The sequence below is a fragment of the Equus asinus genome, chromosome 18, assembly GCF_041296235.1.
Source record: "Equus asinus isolate D_3611 breed Donkey chromosome 18, EquAss-T2T_v2, whole genome shotgun sequence".
Classification (NCBI taxonomy): domain Eukaryota; kingdom Metazoa; phylum Chordata; class Mammalia; order Perissodactyla; family Equidae; genus Equus; species Equus asinus.
The window spans coordinates 39,785,829-39,801,260 of NC_091807.1; the positions used below are offsets into that span (position 1 = coordinate 39,785,829).

General features: G+C 45.8%; 1 protein-coding gene across 9 annotated transcripts in view; it reads left to right on the forward strand.

The window, feature by feature from the left end:
- TRAPPC10 (trafficking protein particle complex subunit 10) overlaps window positions 1-15,432 on the forward strand; it is a 102,128-nt gene that overhangs the window by 53,538 nt on the left and 33,158 nt on the right. For all 9 annotated transcript variants that reach the window (XM_070489025.1, XM_044751054.2, XM_070489031.1 and 6 more), the window contains 7 exons: window positions 6,339-6,485; window positions 7,133-7,247; window positions 8,105-8,181; window positions 8,972-9,063; window positions 11,229-11,369; window positions 11,686-11,798; window positions 14,855-15,369. In XM_070489025.1, the coding sequence (XP_070345126.1) occupies window positions 6,339-6,485; window positions 7,133-7,247; window positions 8,105-8,181; window positions 8,972-9,063; window positions 11,229-11,369; window positions 11,686-11,798; window positions 14,855-15,369 (1,200 nt within the window). The remainder of the gene's footprint in view (window positions 1-6,338; window positions 6,486-7,132; window positions 7,248-8,104; window positions 8,182-8,971; window positions 9,064-11,228; window positions 11,370-11,685; window positions 11,799-14,854; window positions 15,370-15,432) is intronic.

The window sequence follows — 15,432 nt, forward strand, 5'->3', positions numbered from 1 at the left end:
GCAAGCATGTATTCCAGGTGCTGTATTTTTAGCAGAGAGCAAGAGAGACCAGACCCCTGCCCTGTGGAGCTTGCATTTTGATGGAACGAGTAGGCTGAGGAAGAATTCACCAGGTGGATGTGGCTCGTGGGGCAAGTGTGAGAGTGCATTTCAGGTAGAGACAATTTGGTCACCTTTAAGGAACCGTAAAGGAGTTTGGTCTTGGTAGAATGTAAGGGGGGAGGTAGGGCGTGGAGGGGAGGGTACAGAGGTGCTGGGGGCCAGATTTGGAAGGGAAGCATGAGGGTCAATGTATGTCACCTCGAAGGTTGGATTTTGTTCTCCAGCTAGTAGGGAGCCATTGTGGGTTTGAATCTGGGGTGCCATGAAAGGTGTTAGGACCTGGTGTGCGGAGGGCAGAGAGAAGCGAAGCGTCAGGTGGGGCAAGGAGAAGAGTTGGAGACTTCTGCCATAATCCGAGGGAGAAAGGATGAAGCACAGAACTAAGGCGGTTGGGGTAGATTTTAAATAAATGAATTCAAGAAAAACTTGCTCAATGAATAAAATGGTTTTGAGTCAACTGAATATATGTAAAAATAAATCTTGATCTCACACTGTCCACAATTTCAGGTGGAATTTTGATCTAAACAAGAAAGTTTCTGGAAGATAATATGGGAGAATATCTTCATGACCTTGAGGTTAGCAAATGTTTCTTAAGCAGGACTAAAAGGCACTACCCATAAAGGGAGAGAGTGATAAAGTGGGCTACGTGAAAATCAGAACTTCTCTTGGTCAGTAAATACCATTCAGTGAGTGAAAAGGCAGGCCACAGAGTGGAGGAGTGTGTCTACAGGCTGTGTAGTCGAGGCTCTTATCTAGAGAATGTGAGGAACTCGCACAGATCAGGTAGGAAAGACTGACACAGGAGCGAAGAGGCAAGGGAAGATGTCCAAAGGGGCGGTAAGCATGTGAGAGGTGCTTAATCTCATTAATCCTAGTGAAATGCAAGCTAAAACCACTGTGAAATCCCACACACGTCCCCCAGAATGGCTGACATTGAGAGGCTTGACAAGTGTCAGTGAGGGTGGAGAGAGGGAACTCATTCACTGAGGAGGGAGTATGAATGGACCCCCTGCTTTGGAAAGTGTGGCAGCACCTGCTGGAGCTAAACACAGACATCCCCTGTGACCCGACAGTGTCAGCCCCTGGCGCACACAGGATGTGTGCGTGTGTGTACTCAAAGACAGTGCAAAAAGGCTCGTGGCAGCATTAGTCATAATTGCTAGAAACTGGAAATAACCCAAATGTCCATCACACGCAAGGGATGCAGTTACTGCTGTGTGTTCAGATAGCAGAAGAGCATACAGCAGTGAAAACGAATGTAGTGGACGAATCGTACCAACATGAAACTGAGCTAAAGAAGTTAGACACCAGAGAATGTGTGCATTTCGATTGCATGAATATGAAGTTCAAGATTAAGCAAAAGCAGTCTGTTGTGAGGCGTCCACCAGCGATGGTTTGCGAAGGGGACACGACTGGCAGGGGGCTCTAGGGTCCATGCTCTGCTGCGGCCATGGCTCCAGCGGGGGTGGGCATGCGAGGATTTACTTAGCACGCGGTGTTTTTAAGCTATTTGGGTTATATAAAAAGTGGAGGTTTAACAAAAGAAAGAATAAAAAGAATGTCTTTAATTTTAGGCTTGGAAAATGGTAAAACAAGAATAATAGCAGTCTATCAGGAGAGGAGGGGCTTTAAGAAAACTAAGGAATATAGTATATTAAGAAATTAGTTTTAAAAGTCTGTTGTTCACAAGAGAGGTTCTCTAGATGGCCCAGAAGTCTGTGGAAAGGTGCTCAGCATCCTTCTTGGTAGGGAATGTGAGTCATCAAGAAACGCCGAGACCACCGCCTGGTTGCTGAGGAGATGCCAGAGCTGCAGCTCTGCTGTGTGGACTCGGCCCGCAGAGGGGCGTGGAGAGTGGCTCTTTGTCGGGTTTGGGCGGCAGGGGGTTCTGGGCCTGGCGGCCTTCAGAGGGACACAAGCTGCCACCACCTGCAGATGTGTGGGTCACTTGGCACTCCTGGCATGTTTGATGAAGTGCGTGCATCCCGCGTCGGCTGCCTCTCAGGCGCCGGGGCTGGCGCTCCTGACTGGCTCACTGACGTGAGCTCTCCTTCGCTACACCAGGCTTATAACCGCTTCTAGTGGTTCCTTGTTACCATGGCTGCGGTGCAGCCGCTCTTTTCCAAAGTTTATCGGGCTTTAAAAGTTCTCAGATTCTACCATGATGGGTAAAACAACATTAAAAAAGATCGACAATACCAAATGTTGGTGAGGAGATAGAAAAATTGGAACTCGCATGTAGTGATACAAGTGTAAATTTGTACAAGCACTTGGGAAAACTCTGTGGCAGTGTCTGCTAAAGCTTAAACACGTGCCTGTCCTGTGACCCAGCAGTCCCATTCCTAGGTGTGTGCTCAAGAAAATGAGGCCAACCAGAAGACAAGCACGGGAATGTTCAGAGGAGCTTGTGAACTGGCAGAGGGTCTGACTTTGGTTGATTTCCTGGCTCTGTTTCCCTAGGAATAGATAAAGTTGGTGCAACTATGGACCCAGACGACATGGCTTATGATCAGATCGCCTTCGATGTGTGGGTTGTGTCTGGACTGGGAGACTGCAGACACCTGAGGGTGAGGCCTTGTTCTAGGCCCCCCTTGGTGGCAACTGCTGTTACCTCGCGGTATCCGTGCGGCTGTTACAGGAGATGGTGGTCCCAGGGCCACAAGGCTTCGTGAGGGACCCAGTGCCGAGCCCTCCTCCTGCACAGCTGCTGCCGGGATTCTTGCAGGAGAGGGGCCCCTGATGCTGCCTGCCCGTGCCCTTCTGAGTCTGAGGAGGCTCCCTTGCCAGGGAGGGGGCAGCATTGCAAATAGTTTTATCCGGAGTAGCCAAACCCTGGAAACAACCCAAACGCCTGCCAACAGGGCGATGGATCAGTAAATTGTGGCATATTCGCAGAGAGGCGTGATACCCAGCAGGGAAGAAGAACTAGCTGCTGATAGACTCAGCAAGGCTGAATCCCACTGACATTGTGCTGGACAGCAGGAGCTGTATGCAGAAGAGCTCGTGCTGTGGGATTCTGTTTGTATGAAGCTCAGCAGTCAGGCAAAAGTCACTGGTGGTGACAGAAGTCAGAATAGCGTTCCTTTTTGGGGTGAGTGTTCACTGGGAAAAGGCTCAAGGGAACCTTCTAGGGTAACGGGAATGGTTGGTTTCTTGATGTCAGTGGCGATTACATATGTAAAAATTCATTGAGCTCTAAGCTTAGGATTTGTACCATTTACGTATCTCGCTATATGTATTTTGTAGCTTATTTTTTTAAATGAATAATGAAATGAATGAAATCAATGAAAAAAGTATTACTCCAATTTTGTTTTAAATGCATTTGTTTCACTAGAATGTCCAAAAGCCTCAGATGCTGCACTGTGGAAGTTCTGGGCTGCCAGAGAGCCCAGCTCCGTCAGGACTTTGGGATGGGCAGGGAAGAAGCAGGAGAGCTGGTCCCTTTGGGGTGTTTACATGGGCTTTGGTTGGGAGCCGAGACAGACAGACACACAGAAAGGAGCAATGTAAGAGGTAAATGGCATGTGAAACATAGACACCATAGGACACACCAATTAATATGCAGATGTTTTTCAGTAAAAACTTAAATTTAAAATGGTGTGCAGCAGGAAATGTAGGAAGCTGCGATAGTCTCTGACGATAGAGGCCATTAGAACGCTACAGCTGCTGAGCAGAACTTGTGGTGGAAACCAGAGCGTGCGGGAGCGGTGAGCACTGTGAGGGCTGTGGTTCCCAGAGGAGGGGCTGGCTGCGGTCCCCAGGCAGCACTGGGGAGGATTCCAGCTTCAGTTACAGAACGAACACTGCTTCTGTGGTAATAGGATAGAGCACTGTGAGTCACGGGGCACACCTTTGTTCTTTGTCGTGCATCTGTGTCTCCGTGTGGGCACCTGCCTGGTGTTTCCTCTTCCTGCTGCCTTTGACCTCCTCCAGACTGGAAGTTGAAACTTCAGCAGCAGCCAGTGCCTGCCCCTAGGTTTTCTTTTTTTACCCCTAGAAAAGCTACTGCTGACTGATGCTGCTACTTTTTACACACTATTTTTCAAACTTACCAAAGTGGTACTTTCTCTTTGCAGAAAACAAACATACCAAGAAAAGATCTATTCCCTAATCTTTCCACAAAGTAATACCATGCTTTACGTCATGGTGCGAGTCTCTAGATTCCTTCCATGCACACATGTGTGCCATACGGGTCCATTGCTTTTGGCTCTCTGCCGGTTTGGAGAGTGGCCCAGCGCCCAGGGGCTCAGGCCCCTTGATCCCGGAAACCGGCCGCCTGCACCTGGCTGCTCATACCCACAGCTCCAGGGCTCCCCTCCATGGCACTCCCTGCTCTGACTCCTGGGTGTTCTTTCCCCTCCTTGGATTCGTCTGAATCAGAAGACTCTTAACCTAAAGCGCTGTGTATAGCCCTGCTTGGTATGCACCCTTCATTCTCCCTGGCTGATTACCAGTGTGAGCCTGGGGAGAGGTGGCATGGTTAGCAGAAGTTTCCATACAGTTGGGTACCTGTGCTGGTGGTGTCTTGTGAGGTGAAAGTACCCAGATGGCCTGGCACCTGGGAACCTGGAGGTGCGGAGAGGCGAGGTCAGCTCGCTCAGAGCCCGCCCTATTTGACTGGGGAGGGAGGAGCGTGCTCTGTTCAGGGTCCCAGAGCTGTGTCCTGCTGACCAGCTCTTCTCTACATCCCTGTGGGTTTGATCCATTGTCCAGGTGAGAAAGTTGTACCACTTTATGAAAGTAGCTTCTGATCACATAATTTTTTTCTATGCTGATTATTCTTTTCAAAGGATCTAAGTAGTTTATCTCATTTTTCAAAAACTGGGCAATTTAGCTTTGATGGGAACATTTAATGGCACTCTCCGTTCTCTGCACTTGGCTCTGCGTCCTTTTCTTTGTGCTCAGAGTGCATTGAAGGAGTCCTTCTTGCATAAGTCAGTTTTATCTGCATTATATAGCTCTTCACTTGTCAAGTGATGTAGAATTGCTTCTTAAGTTTCCATTTTGAGTAGTACCAGTTAACATATCTCACCAAAACTGGGATACCAGTCGTAAGATACCTCACGATGTTAGTGCCACCCAGAACACCGTCAGCACTGCCAAGTGTTAGGGTTAAGATGCCATCAGTTGTGAGACACAGTCCTATTTCAGAGATACTAAAATGTGAAAAAAAAAGTGCATCTTAGAGCCGATCATATACAGTAGATGCTTTTGTATTTCTGATAATATAGGATTATTGTTATTACTATTGTTTTACCGAGGAAGATTCGCCCTGAGCTAACATCAGTTGTCAGTCTTCTTCTATTTTGTATGTGTGTCACTGCCACAGCGTGGCCACCAACGAGTGGTATAGGTCCATGCTCAGGAACTGAACTCATGCCGCTAAAACAGAGCGTGCCAAACCTAGCCATTAGGCCATGGGGCCAGCCCCGTAACATTATTTTTTTAATAGAAAGACTCAAGTATATACAGAAGTAGAGAGGATGATATGGTGAACTTCTGGGTACCCAGCACCAGCTTCAGTGGTCACCAGCCAGTGCACAGGCAATCTCTTAATTCATCTGTGTCCCTGTCCACTTTCCCCTGGATTATTTTTCAGGCAAATCCTAGACATCATGTTTTATTTGTGTGTAAATATTTCAGTCTGTATTTCTAAGCAACGGGAGCTCTTTTTTACAAACATACTCACACCTAAAAAAATAGGAATTAGGAATTGTGGTTAATTTTTTTTGGTGCGATTATGTTTGTAAAAAAGAGCATTACCATTAACAGTAATTCCTGAATATCATCTAATAGTTACTCAATATTTCAGATTTCTCATTTTGAACATGCTCTTTCTGAAAGGTGACCAAGTGGTTGCCTGGCAAAGGCCACTCTTCCCTTCATAATATGTGTTGTTCAAACTGAGATGTGACATCTCTCAAACTTAGAGTAAGTGCTGAGAGTCGGCCTTTCTGTAGGCTTCTTTTCTTAGTAAGCTTTTTAAAATGCATTATTGAAAGCTGTGTCCCTGCCATGTCACTCATTGTCATCAGAAAGATGAAACCCAGTAATATCTCTGGACCCAGATCACTCCTTTCCATAGGTGAGCGGATGTCACTTTGGTTGCCATCCCCTTATCCTCCCGGTGGCTTTGCAGATGACAGCACCGTTAGATTGGGTCGCTGCTTGAACGTGTGGGAGTGTGTGCTTTCCCTGAGTGCTGTTCTCACGCACCTGCACTTGTCCCCTCCCAGGTCTCTGTCCCGCCTGGCGCTCTGGACTGCTGGGTGTTTCTGAGCTGCCTGGAGGTGTTGCAGAGGATAGAGGGCTGCTGTGACCGGGCGCAGATAGACTCGAACATTGCTCACACCGTGGGTTTGTGGAGCTATGCCACGGAGAAGGTAACTGCAGCTGAGCGCAGGCGTGTGCGCTGTCCTGGGCGGTGCTCTGGGGCGGTTGGAGTAAGCTGTGTGAAGAAGTGCTGTCCACCCATCAGCACACGGGCGCTCTCGGCACTTAGGGCGTCTAGTAGCAGCCCCAGATGAGATGCTCCCCTGCTAGTATTGCTTTATTCAGCAGAGACCGAGCACTTGCTTTGCTTATGCTAAAGGCTGGTTCTAGGCCAGGAACTGGGGGGAGAGGGTAGAGAAAAGGGTGAAGCCTGGAACATTGCGTACAAATGCAGAGTGGCTTCCGCTTCAGTGACTGATGGCAGTCCCGTGTGTGCGACAGGATGGCCTGCTGGGGTTGGGGTCACGGGGCTGCAGATTGAGTGGGAGACCTTGAAAGCTTGGGAGAATGTAGCTAGGTAAATGGTGTAAGCTGAGAATTCCAGCCGCAGAGCCACTCTGAGAATTACTGTGTAGGGAAGGTGTGAGTTTGAGATTACTCCAGTAAGAAATATTTTTATATCCAGATAAGAATCACTTGGATAGGAGAGCTAGATTTCTTTTAGAATTAGGTGGATTTTAATTTTTATATTTAAATTTATAAATTTGCTGCTTACTCTAATGGCAAATTAATTGAAATTGTGGGTTTATCTCAACAGCTAAAGTCCTTGGGCTATCTGTGTGGACTTGTGTCCGAAAAAGGACCTAACTCAGAAGACCTCAATAGGACAGTTGATCTTTTGGCGGGTTTGGGAGCTGAGCGACCTGAAACAGGTACTTCCTGAGATGTGCCTGTGTGAGCAGGACTGTGGAAAGTAATGAATATGCTGGTTGTAACCTGCATGTGGTAACTAAAGTTCTGCCAATGTAATTACTTACTATTTGGGGAATTATACTCATTATTAGCTGACCGGATTAATACACAGGATGTTTTACCTTTTAATAACATAAAGAAATGTTAGAAATAATTTAGGAAATTGGAAGGATTTTTACAAATGTGCCTGAGTTTCTAATAGGCATAAGTGAGCTGCTCGTGACTCTTTCCAGCCTGTGTGAAGTTCCAGTGCAGCAATCCCCTCTCAATTCCAGATGACCTGTCTTTCTAACAATATGGCCAGACAAATCCTTTCACTCAATAAATTACTCCTGGGTAAGAAAGCACTTTGAAAGGAGCATTACTCATTCTTTTACCTGTGAATGTAGTGATGAGTATGGTTTAGCAAAACTGCTGCTAAAAGTAAAGAATACCTAATGAGCTGGGAGGACTCCGACTAAATTGAATGAATTCGTCAGGGAAAATGTGTAATATTTACATTGTACTGTTTCAACCTGAGACCACCGCAGATCATTTTGGAAGTAATTTAATTCTTTGGAGGATTTGTAATATGTACTTTTAAAAATTCTAGTCTTAATCAAAGATAAAAGTATTAAATGAAGAGTTTAGACTATTTCGTGAATATGTTAATTGGACAGGAATATAAGTAACAGTGTAGTTTCAGTGGCATGGCCATGTTCATCATTTCCACAAGCATCAGATGGAGTCACCTACCTTGGCATTTGAGGGTAAATGTGAACTCATATGATTGGATGTAATGAACATGAATAAAGACTCTTATTTCTTTTCTTTTAAGCCAACACAGCTCAGAGTCCTTATAAGAAACTCAAAGAAGCATTATCATCAGTAGAAACTTTTGAAAAACACTACTTAGTAAGTATTACAAATGTTCCCCATCTATGTGGCAGAAAACTCGTCCCTAGAAGGCTCTGCTGCTCCATCACCTTCTGCCCTGGGAGTGAACTGGTCTTCGGGATCTCCACCCCCTCCTCCTTGTTGGCCCTTTAAGTTTCTTTGGTACCCTAGGGAGTTGTGATGAAACCTGGAATAGTTGTTGTTCATCAAATGTTTATTAGTATCCGTGGTGCCATAATTAGGCATAAGAGAATCTTTGGATATTTATAATTTTGTTCAAAATGGTACTGCTCCTTCAATAGAATAGAAATTGTAAGAAAGGATAATGAATCGTTTTCTGTGTACACAGGAATAATTTGGACTTGAACAGAGCTATTGTGCTTGATTTTAAAGGGTTTAAATTTGGGAGAGACCTTACAAGGCAACGTAGGTAGAAGCTTGGTGGATCAGCTTTGTTCCCAAGTCACAGTTAACTCGGGAGCGTTCGACGGTAGACTGTAGTGTTCCTGTTAGCTAAAAAGTGAGAAAAATATTAAAAATGTAACCCACATACAGAAAGTACTTTGAAAAGTTAAATATTCTCTGCCTGCTGAGTTTGTGTTTCTTTTATTATGCTTCATAATTTACACACAAGCTAAATGACTGTATAAATCTCACATTACGTTAAAACAACACGAAAATAGATGCAAAGTGAAAAATGACACGTTAATAAGGAAGTCTTTTGCTTCAGCTTTGGGTAAATAAAGATAGAATTTGTCTAGCATTAAAATTAAAGAAGAGAATTATGTGGTCTTTTGCGTTCCCACAGGATTTGTCCCACGCTACCATGGAAATGTGCACAAGTATCGGGAGGGCTCGGTCTGCTAAGCTCGTTGGGAAGGACCTGGCAGAGTTTTACATGTAACTGATTTTGAACTTTTCTTTGCATTTTAAACATTTCCTACATGTAGTCAGAGAAAATTTGTTTTGTATGGAGTTAGTACAAAGTGTACATAAATTTGTAAAGTGAAAAATGTAGAATCTGTTAACCAATCTTTTTTTTTCCAATTTCTTCTAAAACCAAATGGAGAGATTTTTAGCTTATTATCCTTAATAGCTGCTATTGATCTTTGAGTTTCTTTTATTTAGTTAAATTCATTTAATGAACTTATATAATATGTTATATATAGATATATGTAGGTAATATAATAATACATGTAATATACATATTATAATTAAATTTATTTAATTAAATAATTATGAGGAAATATTGAAGACTCTGCATCCAATGGCAAGTAAATTGGGATATGGATCCTTAAATATCTTGTTCTATAGCAGTTTCTCTAGTTTATATCATATGCCTCCTAGGAGGATTGAAATTCTCGAGGTCAGTGATGTCAGGTAACTGCATGTCTTGTATCTGTGAGAGAGAGGCGATTTGTGACTGACTAAGAGATGGTGTGTATAAAATGCTGTAAACGTTTCCAGTCTAGCTCCAGCTTTGGAGTTGAATTCTAGAGAAAAGACTAAAAACTTAGCCTGTTTCTCATGTGTTTGATAAAATCAGCCTATCCAGGAGAAGAACCCTGGCTGGCATCAATTGCTCTTTCAAAGTACTGGAAAGAGATATAAATTACAAGGGAAAAGATGTTTAAGTTTCCTCGAAAGCAATGTGTGTTTGAAATGACGTCTTGAACTGTTTAATAATTTCATTGGATGAAACAAGAAAGAATAATTTTACTGATTGAAGTGGCTGCAAAGAGATGCATAGATCATCTAAATGAACTTACTAGTTTTCCAAATGTGGTTGCAGCAGCTAGCCAGTCACACAACCAGCTAACGGCCGAGTTGGCTAGCATTTGACTCTCTTGAGTCTCCATCTTTTGTATCTAAGGAGTAAGTTATTAGTTAATGGAGCAAAGACGCCATATTCTCAGACACTCTGAGTGGAGCCCGCCGGGACCCTGGTCCCTCCTGAGGCCGGGAGCTCCCGTGGGATGCTGCTGACGTGCTGGTCGGAGACTGGGGTCCTGGTTCCAGCTCGGCCGCAGACCAGCTGGGTGAGCACCAGCCTCTGTCTCCGGGGGCTGGATACCCAATGGTCTGTAGACTCCCTTCCAGCTCTAGAAGGAAGAATCTTCAGCTAAAGAGAGTAACTGAAGAAGTGTGGAAGGTTCCAACCCCTTTAAAAAAACGGGGGTGGGAGAGAACCATAAAAGTCTAGAAAGACCAGTGCGCCAATTTGATAGGGTTAAAATTTATGTGAGAATTTGAGAACTCTGATTGCTTCAACTGTAGGGTAATGAAAGCTGGGATGTCTTCCAAGGATGCCTAGAGAGTGAGTGCTTATTTAGTGGTGGCCTTTGTCCCCTGAATTCAGTAGTCCCCCCCCTCTGGGGAAGGCCGGGGCACCCATGCTGTCGCTGAGGCCGCGGCAAGCTCTTGTTCATTGTGCTTTGCATTTGTTTTATTCTGAACACCTTGAGGGTTTCAACTGGACTGGGAAGGTCTGCTCTTGGGCGACATGTGCTGCTCCTTCACTTCTTCACAGTTCTCCGTAAGTCTCTGCACCGCTCAGTGCTGTTTGCCTGGGTTTCAGAGTCGGCCCAAGCTCTCCTCTTGGCTGGGCCGTATAGACTGCTTCAGCGTTGACCTGTCTTCTCTAGGTGGTGTGGCACGGAGCCCAGGTCTCCTGCCTTCCTCGATAACTAGCTGTGTACCTGTGGACAGATTCTTCCCCTTCTTTTACCCTTGGCGTTCTTATGTGTCAGCTTTTGAAATAGTGAACAATGCCCTCACTTTTCTTATCCTGAGATTCAATTAGGAAAGTTCTTAGACTAGTGTGTGATGCTAGGCAAACGGTGTGTGTGGGATTATCACTGTGAGCCCATTTCTCGGCTCCAGTTACGCATTCCTGATTTAGTACCCTTTCTCCTGCCAGGGGAGTGGTTGGAGAAGGACGTCTAAAGATGGTACAAATGTCATGACGTGGGGTTGCAAAGGGTGGAGGGCAAGTCATGAAGATTATGTTGAAGTTCGTTGATTATCATGAACCATAATGAAAGCTTCTGTTTGTTGATTGCAAGGAGGAAAAAGTCTCCACAAAAGGCAGAAATGTATCTTCAAGGAGCATTGAAAAATTACCTGGCTGAGGGCTGGGCACTGCCTATCACACACACAAGGAAGCAACTAGCCGAATGTCAAAAACACCTGGGACAAATTGAAAAGTATCCTTTAAGTTTAGTATTTTCATGAAATAGGAAAATCGCTTTCTGTTTGTACAGCAGCAATGCCCATAGTTGAGTGTTTAATAAACACCTACTAATTAGAGAAGAATGCCACCTTGCACATAATTACTGGATCGAATATAAGTTAAATGCCTAGTCAACATATTTGATCTCTTTTTGAGTTCCTAATAACCTAAGGAAAAAAAGAAGAATCCACATGGGGCTGCAGTCCAGGGGTCCTGAGGCCGTAGAGGCTGTCCACGCAGCACCCTCAGTGTGAGGCCCCCTCTCTGGGCCCCTTGACTCTGCACTCCAGCTACCTTCAGACCAGCAGCCTCTTAGCCAGCGATCGCCACTTAACTGAAGAGGAACGGAAATACTTCTGCCAGGAGATACTCAGCTTTGCCAGCCAACAGACAGTGAGCCCAGGTAAGACTCAATTTTAAAACTTTTTATTAGGGGTATTTTCAAATATTATAGAAAAGTAAAAAGAATAATACAATGTATACTAACTACCTGCATTGAACAATTGTTAACATTTTGCTGCGTAGCAAACATGTACCTGTATCTTTCTTTCTTTTCACTTTTTTCTTTTTGCTGAACTTCAGGGCAACTCCAGACCACCTCTAACACTCTACGCTGAAACGGTTTAGCGTGCGCACCCTGAAAACCAGGGTGGTCCCCCGCCACCCCAAAGAGGGGCAGGGTTCTACCTTCAGCTGCTAAGTAGCCCACATTCAGATCTCCCTTCTTGTCTCAAAAAAGGTCTTCACAAATTATTTTAGTCGAGTCCAGTCAGAGCACATCCTGTAGCTGATTGTAGTATCTCAATTCTCTTTTGATTTAGAACAGTTCTTCCCATTTCTTTTTCTTTTTTCAAGACGTTGACTGTTTTTAATATAACAGCTTTATTGTGGTAGAATTCACGTACCATTCATCCCCTCATTTGCAGTGTACAATTCAATGACTTTTAGTATATTCACAGATAGGTGCAGCCATCATCACAGTCAATTTTAGAACATTGTTATTACCTCAAAAAGAAGCCCCATCCTTATCTCCTCCCAGCCTCCATCCTACCCCTGGCAACTGCGAGTCCGCCTGCTGTCCCTGTAGAGACCCATTCTGGCTATTTCGTGTAAATGAAGCGTACACTGTGTGGTCTTTTGTGACCAGCTTACTTCCCTCAGCATGATGTTCTCAAGCTCCATCCATGTGGTAGCATGTCAGTATTTCATTCCTTTTTACGGCCGAATAATATCCTGTTGTATGGATAGACCACATTTTGTTTATCATGCGTTGTTTGACGTTTGGGTTGTAAGACACTGACTTGTTAAAGATATTGAGCCAGTTGTCTCATAGACTGTCCCACCTTCTGGACTCTGTTGGGTGTTCTCACGTGGGAGTGTCCAACAGGAAGGTAGATGTGAAAGGCGTAGATTCAGGCTGGATGTTTTGGCAAATATACTTTATAGACAATGCAGTGTGGTAAGAGTAAATTTATTGTACCATTTAGTTCCTTGTGTTTAGTCTTTCAAGAAGAGTACTTATTTAAAATAGTTACTGTCTTAGTCAGCTCGGGCTGCCATAACAAGTGCCATAGACTGGATGCTTAAACAACAGGCAGTGATTGTCTCCTGGTTCTGGAGGCTGGGCATCTGAGATCAAGATGCCAGCAGGGCTAGTTTCTGATGAGGACTCTCTTCCTGATTTGCCCTGTGTGGCAAGGAGAGACAGAAACAGAGAGAGGGGGAGACAGACAGAGACAGGGAGAGACAGAGACAGAGAGGGGGAGAGAGAGACAGAGAGATGGGGAGAGAGTGAGACAGACTGGGAGAGACAGACAGAGATGGGGGAGAGAGAGACAGAGAGAGAGGAGAGACAGAGACAGATACGGGGGGGAGAGAGAGACTGAGAGAGAGACAGAGACAGAGGGCAGAGAGGGACAGACAGGGAGAGACAGAGAGAGACGGGGAGAGAGTGAGACAGAGACAGGGAGAGACAGAGATGGGGAGAGAGAGACAGAGACAGGGAGAGACAGAGAGGGGGGAGAGAGAGACAGAGACAGAGAGGGGGGAGAGAGAGAGGCGGAGAGAGACAGGGAGAGACAGAGAGGGGAGAGACAGAGACAGATGGATAGAGAGACAGGGAGAGACAGAGAGACGGGGAGGAAGAGAGACAGGGAGAGGCAGAGACAGAGGGGGGAGAGAGAGACAGAGGCAGGGAGAGACAGAGACAGAGAGAGGGGAGAGACAGAGACAGGGGAGAGAGAGAGGCAGGGAGAGACAGAGAGGCAGAGAGAAACAGACAGGGAGAGGGAGACAGAGACAGTTCTCTCTGTTGTCTCTCTCTGGTGTCTCCTCTTATAAGGGCACTGATCCCTCAGGATCTCAGCTGAACCTAATGATCTCCTAAAGGGCTCACCTCCAAATACCATCACATTGGGAGTTAGGGCTTCAGCTTAAGAATTTTGGGGAACACGATTCAGTCCAAAACAGTTACTAACTACTTGGAAGCCACTGTCTCCGAAGGTTCTGGCTTCAGGTTCATTTGGTCATTGACTGCTAGGGTGTATTTCACTCCAGTCAGGCCGTCTGGATGGGCTTCTCAGGAGCAATATAGCCTTGCTTTGTTTGGTTTTTTAGATTCTTTAATGTGCCCCAACTGGTCGTTGGTAGAGCCATGTGCCAGGTGTGCTGTATGTGACGTGTGCATGAGACTGTGCAGTTAGGCCTTTCCTACCCACATTGCTTGGCATCTCTATATGAGTAAAATATTCTGCGCTTGTCCTCCATTTTCTTGTGGTTTTATAGCATCAATCTCAGCAAGTCCTTTAGGTGATTAGTGTTCACTAGATACTTACTGGTCAGTCCGGCAGCCTTGTGAATTTTCTAGACAAACCAGGTGCCGGTGGAAGGGATGGCAGAGAGCGCGGCGGGTTCTTCTCCCCTTGCTGACTGTGGGGCTGGGGCCCCGTTGCCCTCCTGTGGTCCAGGAGGCAGGGCTCCCCGCTTCACTGGCTGACGTCAGAGGCTGGCAAACACCTGGATTTATTTCCAGATACGTAGAGGGACACAGCTGTCTTGAGAACTTCTTTATGTGCGTGAGAAAGCGGTAGAATTCCTTGAAACAGCTCTAGGAATTGGACTTACTTACCGATTTTGTTTTGAAATTGAGACGTTAACTGACCTGTATTTCTCTTAGGTTTGCCAAAACAGAACTTAGAAACCTTTGTTTCTTCAGATTTCATGATTTCCAGACGTTATGTGTGTGTGTGTTTATGTTGTGCTTTTGATGTGTGGAGCTCTTTTTGGTGTGTGTGACAATGGCTTGAGGTTGGGAATCTTTGAACCATCTCTTGAATATCGTTGCTTCTTGCTTCTCACGTTGAGCGCGCTCCAGCTGGCCTGACGGTAGCCAAGGTCTTGCTGCCTCTCTCATCCAGCAGTGTGACTTGGGAAGTAAGACATGGTAATGTGTATTTGCAGGTCACAAAATAGTCCTCCCTATGCAGTCTTTTGCACAACTGAGAGATCTCCATTTTACCCCTTCCACTGCGGTGGTCCACGTGGGCGGTGTTTTGTCCGTGGAGATAACCATCTGCAGTCAGATGCCTGTCCCTGTCCGCGTGGAGCAGATTGCCATCAGCGTCCACTTCAGCATTGAGAAGAACAGCTACCGGAAGACAGCTGAGTGGCTTACCAAGCACAAGGCATCCAATGGGGTCATTCACTTTCCGACGGAGCCCTCGCCTTTCCCCGCAGCCCAGAACAGCTTACCGGCCCTGGAGCTATACGAGATGTTTGAGAGAAGTCCTTCCGATAATTCCTTGCACACGACAGGGATCATATGCAAAAACGTTCACATGCTCCTGAGAAGGCAGGAAAGCAGCGCCTCTCTGGATGCGCCCTCAGGTGTGGCCCTGGAGGACGGGGCCCACGTGCTAAAGTGTAGCAGTGTGACTCTGGAGCCAGGGGCCAATACGATAACGTTCAGGACGCAGGTATGTGTGGGGAGGGGGTGACTGTGGAGGCCGTCAGGAAGGGGTGTGGAGCTTGCAGAACTG